Source organism: Schistocerca americana, chromosome 7 (assembly GCF_021461395.2).
Source record: "Schistocerca americana isolate TAMUIC-IGC-003095 chromosome 7, iqSchAmer2.1, whole genome shotgun sequence".
In the NCBI taxonomy this organism is placed as follows: domain Eukaryota; kingdom Metazoa; phylum Arthropoda; class Insecta; order Orthoptera; family Acrididae; genus Schistocerca; species Schistocerca americana.
This window is the reverse complement of record NC_060125.1, coordinates 256,261,010-256,281,536: the sequence shown is the minus strand read 5'-3', so window position 1 is coordinate 256,281,536 and position 20,527 is coordinate 256,261,010. Positions and strand designations below refer to the sequence as shown.

The 20,527-nt window shown below is 41.1% G+C and overlaps 1 protein-coding gene across 1 annotated transcript in view; it reads right to left on the bottom strand.

Annotated features, from left to right (window-relative positions):
* Nucleotides 1–3,992: 3,992 nt before the first annotated feature.
* Nucleotides 3,993–20,527, bottom strand: part of LOC124622524 (aldehyde dehydrogenase, mitochondrial) — a 90,753-nt gene continuing 74,218 nt past the window's right edge. Inside the window, exon 10 of the mRNA XM_047148256.1 lies at nt 3,993–4,508. Within this exon, the coding sequence (XP_047004212.1) occupies nt 4,361–4,508 (148 nt within the window). The 3' untranslated portion in view covers nt 3,993–4,360. The remainder of the gene's footprint in view (nt 4,509–20,527) is intronic.

The window sequence follows — 20,527 nt, the reverse complement described above, 5'->3', positions numbered from 1 at the left end:
TAGCTAATAATATTCAGGAAGCCACGAAACAAATAACAAGCTTACAAAATATAGCACAAAAATTAGGACTCGAGATATCATTTGAAAAGACTGAAATAATGGTAACGGATCCACTTGTAATAGATCACATCACAGTGAACAATAGGGAAATTAAAATAGTGAAACAATTTAAATACCTGGGTGAAATTATAACACATAAATTGGACGAGAAACCTGCATGGCGAGCAAGAACTAATAAAATGATAAAAGCTCAAAAACTAACATGGTCTACGTACAATAAAAAATGTCTATCAATTAAAACAAAATTAAAACATTACAAGACGGTGGTTCAACCAGAGGTTACATACGGAAGTGAAACTCTTTTTAAAGTCACCCAGAAAAACAGAATTGACAAAATTTTAAAAGTAGAGAGAAGAATTGTTAGAACATGCATAAATAAGAAATATCAAAAAGCTGGGCAATGGCGGATAGTTCCAAATGAAGTGGTATACAGAGAACTGGAGCCCATCACCGATACTATACGAAAGAAAAGGATCTCTTTTTGTGGTCACATTCTGAGGACACCAGAAACCAGATTATCAAGGAAAATTATTGAGAAACTCTGGAATTTGAAACAACAAGGAGGATGGCTTAAGGAAATAAGAGAGGATATGGAAGAACTGGAAATAACTCTGGATGATTTGCAGAACAAAACGCCAAATTTAAAGAAGTTGAGGGACACGGAAATAAGATTTAAACCAAAAATTGACAAACGACATACAATGAAAAGGGTATTTACAGATGAGGAACGACGAAAAGCATCGGAACGAATGAAGAGATACTGGGCCACTCGGAAGGGGAAAATACCAAAGAAGAGGACCAGAAATGATTGACTGAAGTGGTCCAATGAGGCCGTAAAAGCAGAAGAAGAAGAAGAAGAAGAATGCTCCACAGAAGATTTAAGCTTCGGATGAAATCTGTGGCAGGAAAGTCTGACTACACATTGAATACTGAAGTATTGACTGGTTTTAAATTTGAGGGTAGTTAGCATATGAATATGAAAGAACAGATGAATAGAGTAGGAAGGTATGAATACGTGATATGCAAGTTGTCATGTCATTTACTGTCAGCTGAAACACAAAATGTTTGTCACAAATGGACTGTGCTGGGTTCGGTATGCTACATTATGTCTGTGTGTGGTATTTGCTAATAATATATGTATTATTTGCTGCAGTGGTAGAAAGTAAAGATGTAAGATGTATTTGTTCTCCTGCTCCTGGAGGAGGCTATCATGTATCGACAGCAGCTGATATGCCTCAGATGAACCAGTGAGAGCTGGGAAGACTTTCAATCACTCCACAGGTTATTTTGTAACTGTCATACAATTATATTTACATAACTGAGATAAATGTAGCCTTATTTTCTTATTGTTTGGTAAATGAAAAAGAGGATGTTAAAAAGATTAAGTATTTAACTAACATAAGAATTGATCTGGGTCACAGCAGAAAGGCTAGTGTAAAACAGCATAAATGGCCCAGCGACGTAGTCTAGATCTAAAGTTAAACAGTCTTTGAACAAAAAATCTGTACACTGAACTTTTTGCAATTTATTTTATTAAATATCTGAGGATCTATTAGCACATTACCTTTTTATTAAATAAAATGTTGAAGGTGAAGGTGAGGTTGTAAACTATGTGGCGAATAAAGCAAGCATCGCCTCCAGATGTTAAATCATGTGTGAGGTTAAGCAAATTAAAGATGATAATTGAAGCCCCAAGGAGCATTGTGTGTTCTCTGCATTGTATTCATTACATCATATTATTATAATTTAAATATGAAGACACAAGCAAGGAATTTTTAAAGCTATGTTTCTTGCAGATACCAGAACAGATCAAAGAAAATGTTTATATAATACCATCATGTTAAGAAATTGAAATCCCCAGGAGAATCCGATTTCCACAGATTCGGTGGTTTGACAGCACTTTAATGTCGAGTTAACTGTTTCCATACTTCACATTTTATTTTCTGTGAATAAATTCTTCTACTCTCTCTCTACTTTGATCTTAAACTTGAATGCTATCTTTCACTGATCTATCCTAATGTCAGTCTTAGGATGATGTTCAAACTGCCAGTGTCCTATTATGGACATACTTACCATAGTTCTCTCATAAATAAAAGAAACAACAGTGATAATACAAGCAAATCAACTACAGCTACAAAATATGATGTAGCAGAATAAGAACGATTTATTACATTTGTTATGTAAGATTTTTATACTCTTTCATACACTGTAATGCATTATGGTATGCAAATAGCAGCTTGTGGAGATGAAGACAATAGACTGACTGACAGACAGGTAACGATTTCTTGATGAATTACACATGCGTTGTTACTCCATACCTTCATACTTAACACAGGGGTACATTAGGATCTTTTTGAGGGCTTGTTGGGTGATGCTGAGACAAGTCCGTTCGGCAGGGTATGCTGACCACAGATCTAGGCTGTTACATTTCAGTAACTACGATACAACCTGATTAAACAAGTCAATTATTTCCTTACTGTTCTCCATACAAAGGAAACAATGTACACAGAAATCCCACATAAAGGGAGGGGAAAAAAAAAAATGCAAAAATCGTTTATTGTAATACAGAAATGAATGAATGACTGAATGAATGAAGAACTGATCAGCTGCACATACACAAATATTTTGAATGAAGTATATCCTTTGTCAAAGCTGAATTACTCGATGGAGATTTATTTTCAAAAATAAAATTGGGTTTTATATTGAGAGACTACTGAAAATAGTGATAATTGAAATGAAGCTAAAACCTATTGTTATTTAAAGACTACTTTTTTTAATGTTATAGAATGTTACAATTCGTTAAGTAACTTGGGTTGCAAATCATCTTTCGCCTCTGTTGGGGGGGGGGATCCATGAGGTAATGTGGATTTCTATGGAATACTAAGTTTCCCTTTTATATGCTTTGGCTGATGAAGGAGGTTCATGGAAACTACATGTGGAACATCCCATTGTACGTGCTCTTGTTTGATGTATGTGCAGACAGATGCAAAATGAAGTCATTTCAGCATATCGGCAAGGCATGATGCCAAATGCGTGTCTCCACCTGCTGGGGAGACCAGCTTATGCTTTGGCATTGTGGCTTTTAAGTGCCTTGGAAGTCAAGGAGAAAAGGAGTGCTTACAAGATTGTAAAGGATTGAACAACAGAAGAATCGTGATGAGAATGGTCATTTGGTCTCTAATGTCAAAGCATGACACATACATGTTACGATCTGTTGCGAGCTACAAGGTACGAGTGATCTGCATCACCTGCAGTTATGAAATTAATTTTGTAGTGGAAACATTGCTGTTATAATACAGAAGAATTAACAAAAATCTGATTATGTCATTTGAGTAGCTTAGATATATCAGAGCTGTCTTCCTGCACAACTGCGAAAGGAAGAGGTCACTTGGCACTGTTTCCACAGAAGCAGTTAATTTAAACAACAGCAACCAAAAATTATTTGCAGGTAAAGTTGGCACACACGTGCAACTGGATGGCAGATCGTACATAGTGAATGTGTGTAGACTACTCTAACTTACTCCAGTAACACTCCAGACTCACAGTAACAATAACTGAAAGGTATACAGCTCAAATATAAGGAGATGGAGGAGAAGAATGATGACAGTAGTAGTAGTAGTAGTAGTAGTAGTAGTAGTAGTAGTGTCATCCAACTACTAAACTGGAGGCACACACAATAAACCAGTAAAACCCAACATAGGGAATAATCTCATAGCTGTAAAGATGGTAGATTTTCTTGAATTATTATTTACACTGTACCTTTACAGTATTGTGATATTTATTTTTACTCTCTCATGGTTCTCAGTTTCCAAATGCTACAAGGCATATCTTTCCATTCTTCAACATGCAAATTTTCCACTAAATTTGTGTTTAAAAAGTTGAATCATGGTTAAAAAAATATAAGCAAGATTTTCTATAAACATGAAAAGGAATTGAAACTGTAGAGAGGCACTTTATTTGAAGGAATACAAAAATAAGTATTCTGATCGAAACATACGAGCTGTACAAAATTAATTCTAGTATTAAAATAAACAGTCTCATATTAATAAAACTATGTAATCACACTCAATTGTAGAAGTTTCATTCCTCAATAAGCAAATCAAAACTGGTTTCCATCAATATTGTTACACAGTATAAAAAAAATTCCGTGACAATAATATGTATCAATATCGACGTATGTGGATTCATTACTTGTGGAACACATAATACTCATAAAAAAAAGAGTAGTGGATGCTGACAATCAGAACTTAGCATAACTATTTTGTAATTATGTGAGTTGAGACATTTCTCTTAAAGAAATTTAGTTATTCTTCTGAGGTATTTTCACAATTACAGTCTTCACTTCACTGTATGCTTCTAAACCATATTCTCCCAATTCACGTCCATTACCAGACATCTTGAATCCTCCAAATGGAGCTTGTACATTCAGAATATTGTAACAATTAACCCTTGAAAGAAAAAAATTGTATTATTATTTTCCATAAACCACACATAATTTCTGTTCAAAGACAAAATGCTACACTAATTACATACACCATCCAATTCTAGTAAAGCATAGAGGAGGAAATGAAATGAAAATTCACATGTTAAATGGTATTTGATGTTACCACAGTGATTACAAAACCGAGTCAGACTTACAAAGAACTTGGCAGTATGAGCCCACTTATCAGCATGACACTGCTCACCCTTTGGCCTGAGGGTGAGCACTTGTTTGGTTGGGAAGGGTGTCAGAACTGTTGTATACCCTCCTGAGGCAAGCTTGCCCACAGCTGTTGGAATTGGTCTTTGATATCCAGAATACTAGCTCTAGGGTGTTAACAGGAGCCTATGCACGGGCCGGTAATTCCCTAGTCTGGCTGCTGGTAGTCCCCAACCAATAGCATGCAATGACACAGAATGTTGCAGGGAATTCATTACTTGGTCTTAGATGGTAGGCTCAAATGTAAGGTATTATGAGTGCAAACCTTGGCAACGCGCATACCTGTACCTTCACATTCCAACACTGGGCCACTATCGCATCTGAATGCCCCACAAATTTGGACACTGCACAATTTGAGCACCTGGCCATTTGGAGATCCACAATGAGGCCCCCTGCAAACTATCAAGTGCAGATAACACTGTCTCATGGGAGCAGACGGGAAATGCGTGTCCTTTACTGTAATCACTCAACATCTGGAGCTGTTCATACCCTTTACATAATCTACCACCCCTGGTGGCAACAATGAGCATAAGCAACACTAATGCACACTGATGGCCATTCTGCCTGTCACAGAGAATAGTAGCTCTAATCATTTACACAGTCGCCAATGGTGTGTACATGCATGAAGTTACACTGACATCTGACAAGTCGTCTTTGTGCTACACTTTTACCACAAGGCAATTTATAATATATAATATTAATGTAAAAACCAGTCCATTTTTTTTTTTCAAACAACTATTTCTATTCAAAGAGTTATACATATTCTGAATTACAGATAAAAATACTTTTACAGTGCCTTATCACTTAATCTCTGAACCTTGGCAAAAAATGTTTATTGAAAGACAGAAGATTAAACCAATGTACACACACATCATTACAGATTGCCGTGCACTTACACTGCTAAAGCCACGGCTCTTATGCAGCACAATGCCAGAGTAACATTTGTTTACTTAATTATCTAATTCTCAGTATAATGCAAGAAAAATAGCAAGGAAAAGCATATATTAAGCAAGAAGAAACTTAACAGATTAGAGAGTGTTGCACATATCTTTAAAAAATGAACACAGTGTTTAAAGGACCACAAATGATGAGGTCATTAGAGATCAAACATGCCTGAGTTGACAAGGAGAGGGTACTGCATAAGCTGGGTCCTTTTCAAAGGAAACTTCCCCACAGTTTGCCTTGTGATTTGGGGCATCACAGCAAACTTAAATATGAGTGGCAGAACTACAATTTAAACAATACTCCTGAATGCAATTTCAGTGTTAACCACGATTCCACCTCAATCAATGATAAACTGTTCTAAGCCAGTGTGACAACATCTTTCCTGGCTGCAATATAAAATGATCCATATAGTTTGAAAGTCTACAAGAACAGTATATTTTCATCTTCATGTATATTTCTACAGGGTTAGCTAGTAGGCTGGAAGGATGTCGAAAGCCACTATAATCAATGTAATACATACGATAAGAAAACCTTTCTCACTTGCCTACGTTATTTCTCGAATATGTATACTATAATATAAAGAAAAAGACATTGTTAAACATTGTCGTGAAAAATGTCAATAAGTTGTGGATCAATTTTCTTCAAAATGTTATCCTATACTCTAATGAACATTCAGACGGACATGAGCTACATACTTTGACAATTTGCAGGTTTTCTGTAAAAACCAACTGCAGGAAAGAAACTTCTGTACTTTGTTGGACAAATGTGTTTAGTTTTCTTTCCCGCAGTCAGTTTTAACTACGATAGCAGGGCATTTAAACTACTAGACAGAGGTACGCACTAAACCTGCATGGTCTGCCTGGGACCATAGCCTCGACTGCCCGACAAGCCTCGACCCGCACTACCCAGTCAGCCAGTCGAGCCGCGCTGGGGCCCACTGGGCCGTGCAGTGTCCCGTTAAAAAATCCAAGTATGCCAAGGCACCTGTGTGGCCCGGCTGCTCGTCAAGTGGCATGCCTGCCAGGCATCGCACAGTTGCGGGTGCGAAACTAAATCTCTGTGGCCCATTTGCAAGCAGCTTTTTACTTTGCACAGTATTTACCAACACAGTACTTTACATCCAATCTTATATTACAATAAAAGATGGCCGTAACATGAACAACAACATGGTTATTCAAATCTCCACCACTGCTTGCAATTATTAAATCAACTTCTTGTTAGGTGCATGTGAAAAACCTCTGTACCTTACAATGCAGTGAAAATAGTTAAGTGGTCATCCTACCACCCTATTAATTAGCGATTTTTTGTAACACTAAGTATTTAAAAGTTTTTAGTGATTAATACAGATGTAAGATGGTTTTATCACCACAGAAATTTTCTCATACTGTATGGCTTATCTTTTCTCACCAGGTACATTTTCCCCTAGACAAAGTCTGGCTTCCGACTGTAATGTGTTTCACAGAAATTTTGTTAAAAAAATCAACAGTTGAAATTTAGTACTTCAAGGATGATACAAAAACCTGTTTAATGTGTAAGACTGTATGAACTGTTCATCAAAAGCCTTGAAATTTGGGAAATCTGTCTAACAACGGGATTCACAATCGCTTGGAAAAGGCAATAATTTTGGAATCCACATGAAGTGTAAATTGAAACCAGCAGCTACTTGAAACTTCCAGTGACTAAGTTACAGAAAAGAAATCTTTATCACCAGTAAATTTCTGGTTAAGCTTAAAGATGGAGTTTCCAATGCTTTCAGATAAAGCAGTAACAAGTTTATTACCTGTCTCGTCCACATATCAGAACGAAAAAGCTTTTCTTTCTTAAAAAATCCAGGAACAAACTTCACAAGGAAAGTAATTTGAAACTGTCTTTACCTTCTGTGTTTCCTAATTTCAAAGATGTGCCACATGCAAAGCAGATGAAGCCTCTTCAACAAATTCCAAGGAAGGGAAGAGCCAGTCAGATCCATAATGAAAACTTTTAGATTAACAGAAAAGTGTAAAATACTTTAATATTGCATACTAGAACTAGCAACTGTGCAAGAGAGCTGCTCTGCGATTTTCGGCAGAGGGAGTTTGAATAGGGCAAATCACTGCGCATGCGCGATGTCCATGGCTGCGCTTTTTTTGCGCACGTGTTCTAGAAACGGGGCGACGGTGTGCGGAGACCATCAGTCATACCTAGCCATGAGCAAGGTTGAACCACCTGAAGACATCTGACAATTGCTCCGAGGAAATATTGTGGAATTTGCACAATGTGATCCGGTGGCAAACCCGTGAAGACTATTTACAACACATCCGATGGGAAAGCTTTGAAGAGTCGCATCTACAGTATGGTTTAGGAAGGTGTAGTGCAACCATCCAACAGCCCCTGGTCCTTACCATTACATTTGGTCCTGAAAAACGATGGTGCTTGGCGACCCTGTTGTGACTACAGAGCCGTGAATGCCAGAACAATACCGAACAGATACCCAATGCTGTTTTCACGTGACTACAACACTGCATTGAGTGGGGTAGTTTTTAGCGACTTGGACGGTGCAAAAGCGTACACACAGATCCCTGTAGCTGAATGAGACATTCCCAAGACTGTGACTGTCACTACTTTTGGCCTGTTTGAGAACAAATTTATGACTTTTGGACTCAGGAGCTCTTCTCGAACATGGCAACACTTAATTGACTCTGTGCTACAGGACCTCACTTTTGCTTTTCCTCTCCTGGATGACAAGTAGTCTTTTCATCATCAGCAGAGCAACATTGGCAGCATTTAATGGAAGTTTTTAAGTGGCTGGAACACTACAGTGTCGTCCTGAACACTGCCAAATGTGTCTTTGGCCATCCCATGTGAAATTCCTAGGGCATATGATTACAGCAGCAGGATCACTACCACTGCCAGAGAAGGTAGAAGTCGTCTTATGGATTTCACGCCCAAATAAGGCAAAGGAATTGCGCCGATTGCTTGGTATATTAAATTTTTATCGCCATCACTTGCCACACTCTGCTGTTACAAAAACCAGTAATTGCAGTACTCAGTGGCTCAAAGACAAACGGTAACTCTGTTATAACATGGACTGATAGCATGTGTGTGGCATTTGAAGAGCACTGTAGATGCCCCACTACTGGTGCACCCTTAGCCTACTGCACCTTGTGGAGCACTTATGGCAGAGAACTTTCGGCTGTTTAAATACTTCAGGTCTCAACCAGAAGCTAGAGACTTCATTACCTACACCAATCACAAATCACCAACTTACGCCTTTCACCAGAACAACACAAACTATTCACCTAGGCAACACAATCAGCTAATGTTCATCTCACAGTTCAGTATGGACGTCTGGCACATCTCTGGCATCGACAATGTGGCAGTCGATTGTCTGTCTCAGGTAAGAAGCATTACTAGCATGATTGATTACACCAAACTTGCCACTGCTCAACAATCAGATCAAGAACTACAAGGAATGTTATCAGCAGGAACATCACCATTGGATCTGCAACTAAGCAAAATTCCAGGGAGTAATGTCAGGCTGTATTGTGACTTTAACACATCAAAACCATGGCCATTCCTACCAATTGCCTTCAGAATGAACGGCTTCAATATGCTTCATGACTTGTTCCACCCAGGTATTCGACTGACAAACCGCCTAGTGATGAATAGTTACGTGTGGCCGGGTATACAGAAAGACTGCCTTAAATGGGCAAGGTGGTGTCTTAAATGCCAAAGACGCAAGATACACCACCACATGCAAGCACTGATAGGGAAATTTCCAATCACGACCGCCCTTTTCAGTCATGTCCACATCAACGTTGTTGGTCCATTGCCACCACCTGACAGCCGATGTTACATACTTATAACGATAGACTGTTATGGCAGAAACTCTGGCTGTCACTTTTGTGTCATATTGGGTGTCATGCTTTGGCTATCCATACCTGTCATGGCAGATAGGGGATGGCGATTTGAATCCAAGCTGCTCAGACAAGATGTGAAATTTTTCAGCACAACTCACCACAAAATGAGGCGTTATCACCCAGCCAGTAATGGGATGATTGAGAGATGGCATCGCTAACTTAAGGCAACTATGCCAACTGTGAGATCATGTGGCCCAAATTCGCCCACACCAGCCTCACGGACACAGTACAGCTACCACTTTCATGAATCAAGACTTTAAAACATGTTCACGCGTCATGCTATGCATGAAAGGCATCAAACTGTCATTGCAGCCACCAAACTCAGGACCCTACCTTGTAGTGGCAAGGGGAGAGAAGACAACTGACATTTCAATCAACAGAAAGGCGACCACTGTGTCTATTGACAGGGTTAAACTGGCTAATGTCTTCCAAAAAGCAGCAATGCCAGAACTTCCAAGACTAGGGCTTCACCCAACAGCTGCCTCATCACCGCCTTCGTAGCTGCCAGCACAGATTACAACAGCAGTGGACCTACCAACATATACCTGAAGATCCAATCGCCGCATCCACTTTCCAGCTCACTACTTGGTATAATGCTCCACTTCCAAAATGGGAGCTGATGTGGCGACATCGCGCAGTTACATAGTGTTTATCGCGTGTGTCATCTGTGGATGTTTAGAAGCAATTGTGCCGTCAATCATTTCACAGAAGCCACCAGAGGCTGTGTTTTATGTGTGTTTGTTGTCCTCTGATTGTGCTTTTTTTATTATTTTGTATTTTCCATGCTGGTAGTTAGTTCACGCATAGTTACAAGATAACACTGATGTTTTTGTTCCCTGCATGTTGAGTTATTTTCAACTGCAAGCTTGGAATTATCGAGCAAGCCATGTAATCTTTGCAGTCTCCTGTGGCTGTGATCAATAAAGCTATATTAGTATTGTTCAAAGGCGTGTATGTGTAGTGCGGTTCCATTGATTAAGTACACACAGTTCTAACTGTTGAATGACAGTCTGCCCAGCTTGTACTCGTTTCTGTGGGAGGAGGGTGGGGTGATGGTGGCTGAAGCTACAAATCTCCGCAAATAGCAGCCTAAGGTGTTGGAGGTAGCAGTAGGGATACAATGACAGCATCTGCTACAGTAAAACTGGAAATTGGGGAATGGACCTTTGTCCCAGAGAGCCAACAGAGGTTGCCCCCACTCAGTGGTGGAGGGAGTGAAACTGTTAAAAGAACTCTTAAATGAAATCCAGCTAGTTTTTTGCTAACCCAAAGAATGCGACAGCACTGCGCATGCAACAGTTTATAACGAATTCAGTTTACCGCTGTATTACGATTGTCAAAAACATGGAGAGCACATCTCCATGTGTGAATCGTGTCACGGCATGCCTCAGTCCACCAGGGGATTAGGACACAAAGCGGTAACGATGAAGTGCCAGGTATGGAATGTTCTGCAGAAGTAAGGATGATGTTCGTAAGGTACTCAACCTGGTCATCACAACTGGGAAAATAATGTTCATCTAAGATCGGCAGTGAGGAGTAAAGTGTCCAGTTGGCCTTAGAAACTGGCCGGTTGGTTTTACACATGGGTGGGGTAAGAGTCAGAAAACAGATAGTGTACAGAAAATGGTCACCCGAGTATGTGTCAAAGAGAACTGTCCACTTGAGATAACAAGCAAGCTGTGCTGTGCAGAACAATAGATCCAAATGGGAATAGGTGTGCATGGAGTCTGAAAGGAATGTGGGTGCACCAATGTTAAGAACAATGAGGTTGAGTTGATTGAGAAGGTCAGACAAAAGAGCACCTCTTAGACAGGTTCTTTAAGAGCTCCAAATGGGATGGTGCACATTACAGTCACCAAACAGCAAAAAGGGGGTGAGGGAGGTTACCAATAAGCTAGAGTAAGTCCACCCTATTGACAGCAAATGTTGGAGGGATGCAGACGTTACAAAGAGAAAAGATGGTGCGAGGAAGAAAAATGCAGATTGTGATAGCTTCCAACCAACTGTTCAGCAAGACAGTTTGGCTGCAGAATGAGTAGCAGGCCTACCCCAGGAGGTAGAATGTCATCCTCGGCATGGAGGTCAAAATGTACAGGAAGGAAACGTGAGAGATCAAAGTGGTCACAAGCACCCATTTTTTTTTTTTGTTGGAGGTATAAAATAACCAGACACTGATTCCAAAAGCAGCTGTAATTCCTCCTTGTTGGATCCAATGGCATGAATGTTCTTGTGGAGAAGAGTAATAATGGGGACTGGGCTGGAGGGAACAAATACAGGGTAGTCACCTCGCTGGCTGCCAGGCGCCAGCCTTCGGAGATTCATTGCTACAGGGCACAGAAGCTGCAGGATTCTGTTCCATGAAATCTACAGTGGTCTCAGCAATCTCTCTAGGTTAACCTAGAGATTCCAGGGTAGAACAATGACAGGCAGTTAGCACCAGTGAAACTGGCATCAGCCAGGAGGGGGTATCACGATGACACCATAGAGGATCTCCAAGTCGGGGAAGGAGAATACCGTGTGCCTTTATTCAACTTCTTAAGCCTTTTTGGTTGGCACAAGAAGACACAGACAGTTGTTGGTTGCAGGGACATAGAAAGTCTTAACAGGAGTATTCCTTTTATTCTTTCTGGCTTGCCAGTTTTGCAGCAGGTAATTTTACTCCTGGGGGCGAATATCTGGTGGCTTGTCGTGCATAGGAGGAGAAGAAGGAGGAGGAGGAGGAGGAGGAGGAGGAGGAGGAGGCTATCATGATACTAGGCGATTTTACAATTGGAGTGCTGACGTTCTTCACGGAGTGAGGCATAGCAAGACCAGTACCGTAAGTCACATGGTGCAATGCAGGGCTTTCGATTAGCCAACAACTTGCAAGCAAGAAGGTAAGGACCTATTCCTTCACCCGGATCTCCTGAATGGGCACGCTCATTGAGAAACATGGGTCATTCATGGGATGAGGTGGCATGGTCACCATTACAATTGATACAATAGGGAGGAGGAGACTGGCAATTGCCATTGTGTGCACCCCTATGACAAGTAACACATTTGCCCATGTTTTGACAGGATATGCGAGTGTGGCTGAAATGCTGACACTTGTAGAAACACATCATGTTTGAAATGTACAGACCATGACGACTTCATAGCCTGATTTGATATTGGATGGAAGCACTACTCAATCAAATGTGAGAAAAAGAGTGTTTGTAGGCACTAAGGTTATGTCAATCCGTTTCATTACTTGACGGACTGCAGTGATGCGGTGATCTGGGAGTTAAATTTGGGTTTCTCCCTTGGTCAGACCATCAAGTAGCCAAGCGTAAACACCACCACCAAAGAATTCAGTGCTTGATGGGCCTCAACACGAATGGGATAGCCATGGAGGAGTGAAGGTGTAAGTAGTTGTTGGGCTTAAAAATAAAATTGGTCTCCAGAAGCAAACATTACCTAAGTGAGAGCAGGATTTCATAGGGCATGTAATTGCATCACAACCTTTTTGAATAACAAATGGATTAACTGTAGCAATGTACTAACTTCCTTCGGTATGTGATACCGAGAGGAACTGAGGTGCAGCTGGGAGAGTCTTTTGAATCTTTAGCCCATTCCATTTACGTTAAGTTGATGTAGACCAAGATGGCGATTGGGTCATTGTGGGGGGGGGGGGGGGGGGGGGGGGGAAGAACCACGATTGTCAGTGTCTTCGATAGCGCCCACTTTAGGTGCTGCTCACACTTCCCAAACTCCTGACAGAGAGACAAATTGGCAATTTGAAAGGTAACAGCTCAACCAATCACCTGTCCCTGTGCCTGGCCTGTACCAGAGAGTACGTGCGAACTCCAACTGTCAATCCAAGGCTAGGAATTACGTGTTACCAAGCCACCTCTTACATGCAAACATGTGGGCCGGCCTTCAGGAGCAAGAAGAAACAATGAGAAACCTTAAACACTCAAACAGAGGAGGATAGACATGCAGCACAGAAAGGAAAGAGGTGCTGCCCTAGCAATGTACACCCAAGGGGTGTTCATTGCTAGTAATGTAATGTTCCACTTGGTAGAGTGGTCTATTTCATTGATAGCTGCTGTTTTATTTCCCACTCCAAAATACTTCTACATTGCTTGCACTCCAAAAACTGCTATATTGCTTCCTTTGTTGACATATTTGCAAATATATTTGACAGATTTCACAGAATCCCAATACTTGACATTTATGTGCGTTTTGTACATTTGAGAGTAATGAGGAATATGGTATAACAAAACGAATAGCAGTTTCACCATCACTGTTCTGTACTTTTAAAAGTAATATATTTGTTGCCATCTTCAGTTCATTGCCAACAGTAGACTTGGAAAGATAGTCTCTTGGGTACTGTTTAGTGAATTTCTCATCCTGGTGACAACTTCAAATAAGTCTGTATCAATGTCAACACCTAGTATTCCTGCTGTAAGGACTATTAATCAACCAAATCAAAATGCCTACATGTGACAATCCTCTCTTTTGGCATTCAGTGAACTAAATTAGCAGTCTCTCTCTCTCTCCAAAAACATGATGCTTGACAATAAAGTCCATTAAAGATTTCAATTTTTGTTTGAACATATGCACACACAAATATCATGGCAAGCTGACGATGATTAGCCAGTTAACAAACGTACTTTTATTTCCTCCCAAGCAGGAGTGCGTGGGAATACAACAACAACTTGTGGTCAGTCACATTCCCTTGAACGTCACTGAATATTGTGTGTATTCGTGCTATGGACACCCTGTAAATGTAGCTTGTAGTACGACTATTTTTTCCAATTCATTGGAACCCATCTACCATCGTTAACAACTGCATTACGTAAATGAATGTACTCTTCAAAACGCAACTTGGTTTGATTTCATTGAATGTAGTGGAGCTGTTCAGTTTAGATTTCTGCGTCAATATCAATGGCGTGTTAATGGAACGATTGTTGACATTTCAAGACACAATTTTCAGCATTTTCATGAATCTTTAATCGATGTAACACTACCTTTCTTATTTATTTCATCATCTGTTTGTCGATTTCTCAATCTGATGCTGAAATGATAGCCATCTTCTCCTTGCCAAAATAAAACTGACATTGCAATTCATCACGTAAGCGATGAGTTTTGGAGACTCACTCAACATCATTTCTGGATTGAAGAATTATATCACCTGAGTTAAACTCCTCACCAACTAGAACTATTGCTACTTCATGAATTGTTGGTGCATTGTACCATCTTTTGTGTTGGTTGACAGATGTTTCGTCTGCTCCAATTACAACTTTGTAACATCAGTGCCAACTGTTCAAGTGCAGTTGTGAACAATTAAATTAATTCAATGTGTCGATTGAATGACATCTGTAATGCAGTGACAATTTCTTGTTTAGTGCCCATATTGAATCGACAGTTTTGACTGATTTATTCATCAATGTTTCCCATGAAATAAATCTGGAGAAATTTGTGGCTTGCATCCAGCAATGGTAGGTAGTAGTGATCCTGCACAATGATTAATTTGCCTTTGCACTTTCAATGTTGTCACACAATTTTTGCACGAGTTGTACTTGCACAATGTCATTTAAAAATGAGTTTTACTTCTACAAAAATGCAATTCTGTTGGTGACTGTAGTTCTGCTAGTTCCACTTTTCAACCCACACACATTTAATTATTAAATCTGAAGGCACTAAAATTCTCACATAATGTGTGAATTGCACGTGTGTGTGTGTGTGTGTGTGTGTGTGTGTGTGTGTGTGTGTGTGTGTGTTGGCGAAGACCTTAATGACTGGAAGCTTTAATTGTGAGTCTTTTTGTAGGGCCTATCTGCGACTCAGCATCTCCGCTATACGGTGAGTAGCAACTTTCCTTTTCAATACTGTTGCATGTCTTCCTGGATTTTCCATTGTTTGAATTTTGCCTGACAGTTTTTCTTCAATCCTAACCCAGTGCTGTTTTCCTTTGTCACTAATTTCTTTTGCCTCACAATACTCAATGTCCGTCCTTCTTTCTCTTGTTTCCTGTGTTTCTCTAGTCACCTTACAAACTGCACTGCATGCTCTACTTACGAGCCACATTGTATCAACTGTCTCGGCTGCACAAAACAGACGGCTACAAAACCATGCGGATTGTTGGTGCAGCATCTTGTGTCCCACATTACTCCCACCGATATAATTAATCCTACACTTTCAAATTGATCACTCTCCCTGCGTCATTTCCTGCATTTTTGCACATTAACTCCCTCACCTTTCCGGAGCCACACGATCTTATCTCATCCTATGAACTCCCCCCCCCCCCCCCCCAACTCTTTCTCCTTTCTATCCCAGTTCGCACCCACTTATTCCACCTCATTCAGTCACATCTACTGTCCCCCTCCTTCACAATTATCCACCCTCAGACCTGCTACCCACGGTAAAATATATATTTTTTTACTTTGATCCTTGTGACTTTTCACCAATTTTAGTGAGTTTAGACCTTTTGCTATTGTCGACTCCCTCAGATTTCATCTTGTTTCGTCCTTTTGCATCCAATTTATCCTTTTCGTGAATTTTCAACTGTATTTGGGTATATTTTTGTGAAACTTTTAGGACATAATTCTACATTATTTATGTAATGTTTCACATTTTTCCACCATCATGGTTCCTTGCTCCTTCCATCTGCACCAATACAGAAAAGTTTTCTTACCCCTAGCCAGATCCCAGTCCCACATACTGTTCCTGCGTTGTTGCTTGACTCATAAAATCCCCCCTAATGGCCTTACCATCAAATTACCCATCTCTGGCTGCCACCCCTCCTTCCACAATGACCTCCACCTGTTCATAATCCACCAATCCTTAGCCCTCACCAACATAATCCTGCAAAACCCTACGAACCAAGCCCAAACCACCTTGCAGTACCTTCTCTCCATCCGCAAAAGTCTCTTGCTATGCAATCCCAAATTACTGGAACCCATAACACACATTGAAACTCTTGTCCTGCAAGAACTTGAGCAACATGCACAACACCATCTAAAAAAGCTCTCCGCCTGCTCACGTCCTACTCCTGCCTTTGAGTACCACTGCCTCCCACCTCCCCTCATAGCTGACAAACCCTGTCTCTCAGACCTACTGCACTTACCCCACCCTCCAAAACTCCGTCTCACCACCACACAGACTCCAGAACCTAAACAGACCCGCAACACAGACATGAACTTTCCCTCCAGATACCTTGGCTCCACATAAATATAAGTCCTTTCCAAAGGCCTCACCTTTTGTTACACCCTGAAATTCAATCATGCAGGACTTCTCCCAGTCCCTACAATGGAAACACTTTTTCGCCACCAAACCCTACCAGTCGGACTCAACCAAAGATCAATATTGAACCTTGCCTAACTCTGTTCACTCCTCCATCCAACCGTGATTCACCCACACTGCCCCCAAATCACCTCCTGTCAAGTTTCCAGAATTTCTTAATCTCAAACCTTGCCCCACCATCATTCCCCAAATTCCTCATCATGCAAAGTAACCTTACATCCGCAGAAAGAACCACAGTCCATCATCTAAAAAGAGATCCCGACCTTATAATCCCACCTGCAGACAAAGGCTCCGTAACTGTTGTTTTGAACCGCAAGGATTACCTGGCGAAAGGACTTCACCAGTTGTCAGATACATCCACATCTACATCGTTACTCTGAAATTCACACTGAAGTGCTTGGCAGAGGGTTCATTGAACTATTTTCATACTACTTCTCTACCATTCCACTCTCGAATGGCGTGTGGGTGAAAGGAACACCTACAAACCTTCCCACAGTGCCCCCATTCAAGAAATCCAGCAGGATCTCCAGTCACTATCCAAATCCTTAGGCCCATCCCAGAACCTCTCGCCGGAATTCATCTCTCTACTCACCCCTGTCAGTCCCCGCACTTCTACTTTCTACATGCTTCCTAAAGTCCATAAACCTAACCAACGAGGATGCCCCATTGTGGCCGGTTACTGCACCCCCACAGAGAGAACCTCTGCTCTCTTAGACAAACACCTTCAACCTATTACTCAGAACCTACCCTCCTGTATAAAAGATACCAACTATTTCCTCCACTGACTCTCCACAGTTCCTGTCTCTTTACCCCATGGTGCCCTGCTCATCACTACTGATGGTCACCTCCCTTTGCACAACCATTCCTAATGCTCATGGCCTTACCACTATTGAACACTAACTTTCCCAATGACCCACAGATTCGAAACCAAAAACCTCCTCCCCAATCGCCATGACCAGCTATATCACCACCCACAATTACTTCTCCTTTGAAGGCATTACCTACAAACAAATCTGGGGTACGGCTATGGGCACTCACATGGCACCATCCTATGCCAACCTATTCATGGGCCACCTAGAGGAATCCTCCTTAAAAACCTAGAATCCTAAACCCCTTCACCCACTTCAGATTCATTGATGACATCTTTGCTATCTGGATCGAAGGCGAGGGCACCCTATCCACATTCTTCCAGAATCTCAACAACTTGTCACCCATTGGCTTCAACTGGTCCTACTCAACCCTACAAGCCACCTCAAAGATGGCTACATCAGCACCTCTGTCCATATCAAATCTACTAACCACCAGCAATACCCTTCACTTCGACAGCTGTCACCCATTCCATACCAAGAAGACCCTTCCGTACAGCCTAGCCACCCGTGCTCGTCGCATCTGTTGTGATGAGCAGTCCCTCCCGAAATATACTGAGTGGCTCACTGAAGCCTTCACTGACCATAATTATCCTCCCAACCTTGTACAAAAACAAATCTCCCATGCCTTATCTTTCCCAATCTCCCACCACCTCCCGAAGTCCCTCCGTCCAGCCACAGAGGCACATTCCCCACAAAACTCGGTACCACCCAGGACTGGAGCAACTGAATCACATTCTCTACCAGGGTTTCGATTACTTCTCATCATCCCCTGAAATGAGAAATGTCCTGCCCACTATCCATCCCACCCCCTCCCACAGTGGTATTCTGCCATCCACTCAATCTACACAATATACTCTTCCATCCTTACACAACCCCTGCTCCCAATCCCTTACCTCTTGGCTCATACCCCTGTAACAGACCTAGAAGCAAGACCTGTCCCATACATCCTCCCACCACCAACTACTCCAGTCCAGTCACTAACATCACCTATCCCATCAAAGGCAAGGCTACCTGTGAAACCAGTTATGTTGTCTACAAGCTAAGCTGCAACCACTATGCTGCATTTTATGTAGACGTGACAACCAACAAGCTGTCTCTCTGCATGAATGGCCACCGACAAACTGTGGCCAAGAAATAAGTGGACCACCCTGTTGCTGAACATGCTGCTGAACATGATATCCTTCATTTTAATGACTGCTTCACAGCCTGTGCCATATGGATCCTTCCCACCAACACCTGCTTTTCTGAATTGCACAGGTGGGAACTTTCCCTGCAATACGTCCTACGTTTACACAGCCATCACACCCAGTGGTTTTATTTTTCCTCTTTTCCGCTACCCCCCCCCCCCCCCCCCCCCCCCAACCTCTCCCCTGCCCTCCATCTAACCTGCAGCACTTCACTGTCCATCACTCCCCTCCCCACCCTCCTCCTTACCCCCACCCAGCCACCGCTGCCACCAAGCATTGTTGCTGTTGCTCGCAGTGTGGTTTCAGTTGCCTGAGACTACAGTCGTGTGTGTGTGTGTGTGTGTGTGTGTGTGTGTGTGTTGTGTGTGTGTGTTTTTATGAAGGCCTTAATGGCCGAAAGCTTTAATTGTGAGAGTCTTTTTGTTGTGCCTATCTGTGACTCAGCATCTCCTGTATATTCTGAACAGCAACTTTCCTTTTCATAATACTGATACATTATTTATCCATTTTTCCAGTCACCACACTTGGATGAAGACTGTAATCATAATTAGCTTTGTGAGGGGGTGCATCAAAATGTAGATCAGCATGCAGTGTTTGTATGGATCAAGAAGAGTGAACTCTAACAGTATCCAGTCTTGCTTTTGGTTGTTCAAATGTTTCAGATGAACAGGATTAAGCATTGTGTACTCTTGTGACTCTTGCTTCTCACTACTTTTCTGTTTCTGAAGCTCATGATGCTTTTTTCTTTTGTGCTTGAGGAGTGGATTGACCAGTCAGTTGTCACTTGGGTGGCATAACTTATTTGACAGCAAAAGCAATGCTTTTTGATGACAAAAAAAATGCAAGTGATATCTACTACCAAATGTAAACTGGCAATCCAGAATTCACTAACACCACCACTTTTTAATTCCCATGTGAAACTAAATGTCGTCACTTTTATTTTATTCAATTCAGTTCAGTTATGTCCTCCATGTGCACTCACAAACATTGAGAAAACAAACTGCCCATAAAAGTACATGAAATACATTTATTGAAACCACTACAGTAGTTTGTAAAATTGATTTGCTAATTCAGAAACCCCACAGACATGTGTACAACAACGCGGCAAAGTTTCGTCACTATCAGATGTATGGGAATAGGAATGCATATGGCACGAAAACAATCACTCATTTGTATATATACATATCAAATTGCAGTAAGGTAGGAAGTAGGCATAGTTATGGTCTCTGATGCACATAATACAAGGTCTACCTCCAAATTGGGGTGAGTAAAGTCATGAAAAACAATGCATTAAAACAAGTAGCTGGGGCTTAAGTTACAAAGCAAAGGATATCATTAACCAGCATAATAAAACAAGGAGTGGACCAGCATAATAAAACAAGGAGTGGACAAACAGTGTACATGATACATGGAATATACAAAAAAGATATTTCATGTATCAAGTAACAGAAAAATCTGTCTGAAAGGATTCTTGGTTTTTTACTTAAGAGTGAAATGAGAGTGGTCTATCTTACTGAAAGTCAACTTCAACATAACATATGGCATGAAGAAAGATAAGTTCATGATCAAAATTCCACGTCAAGTGTGGATAGGGTAACATAT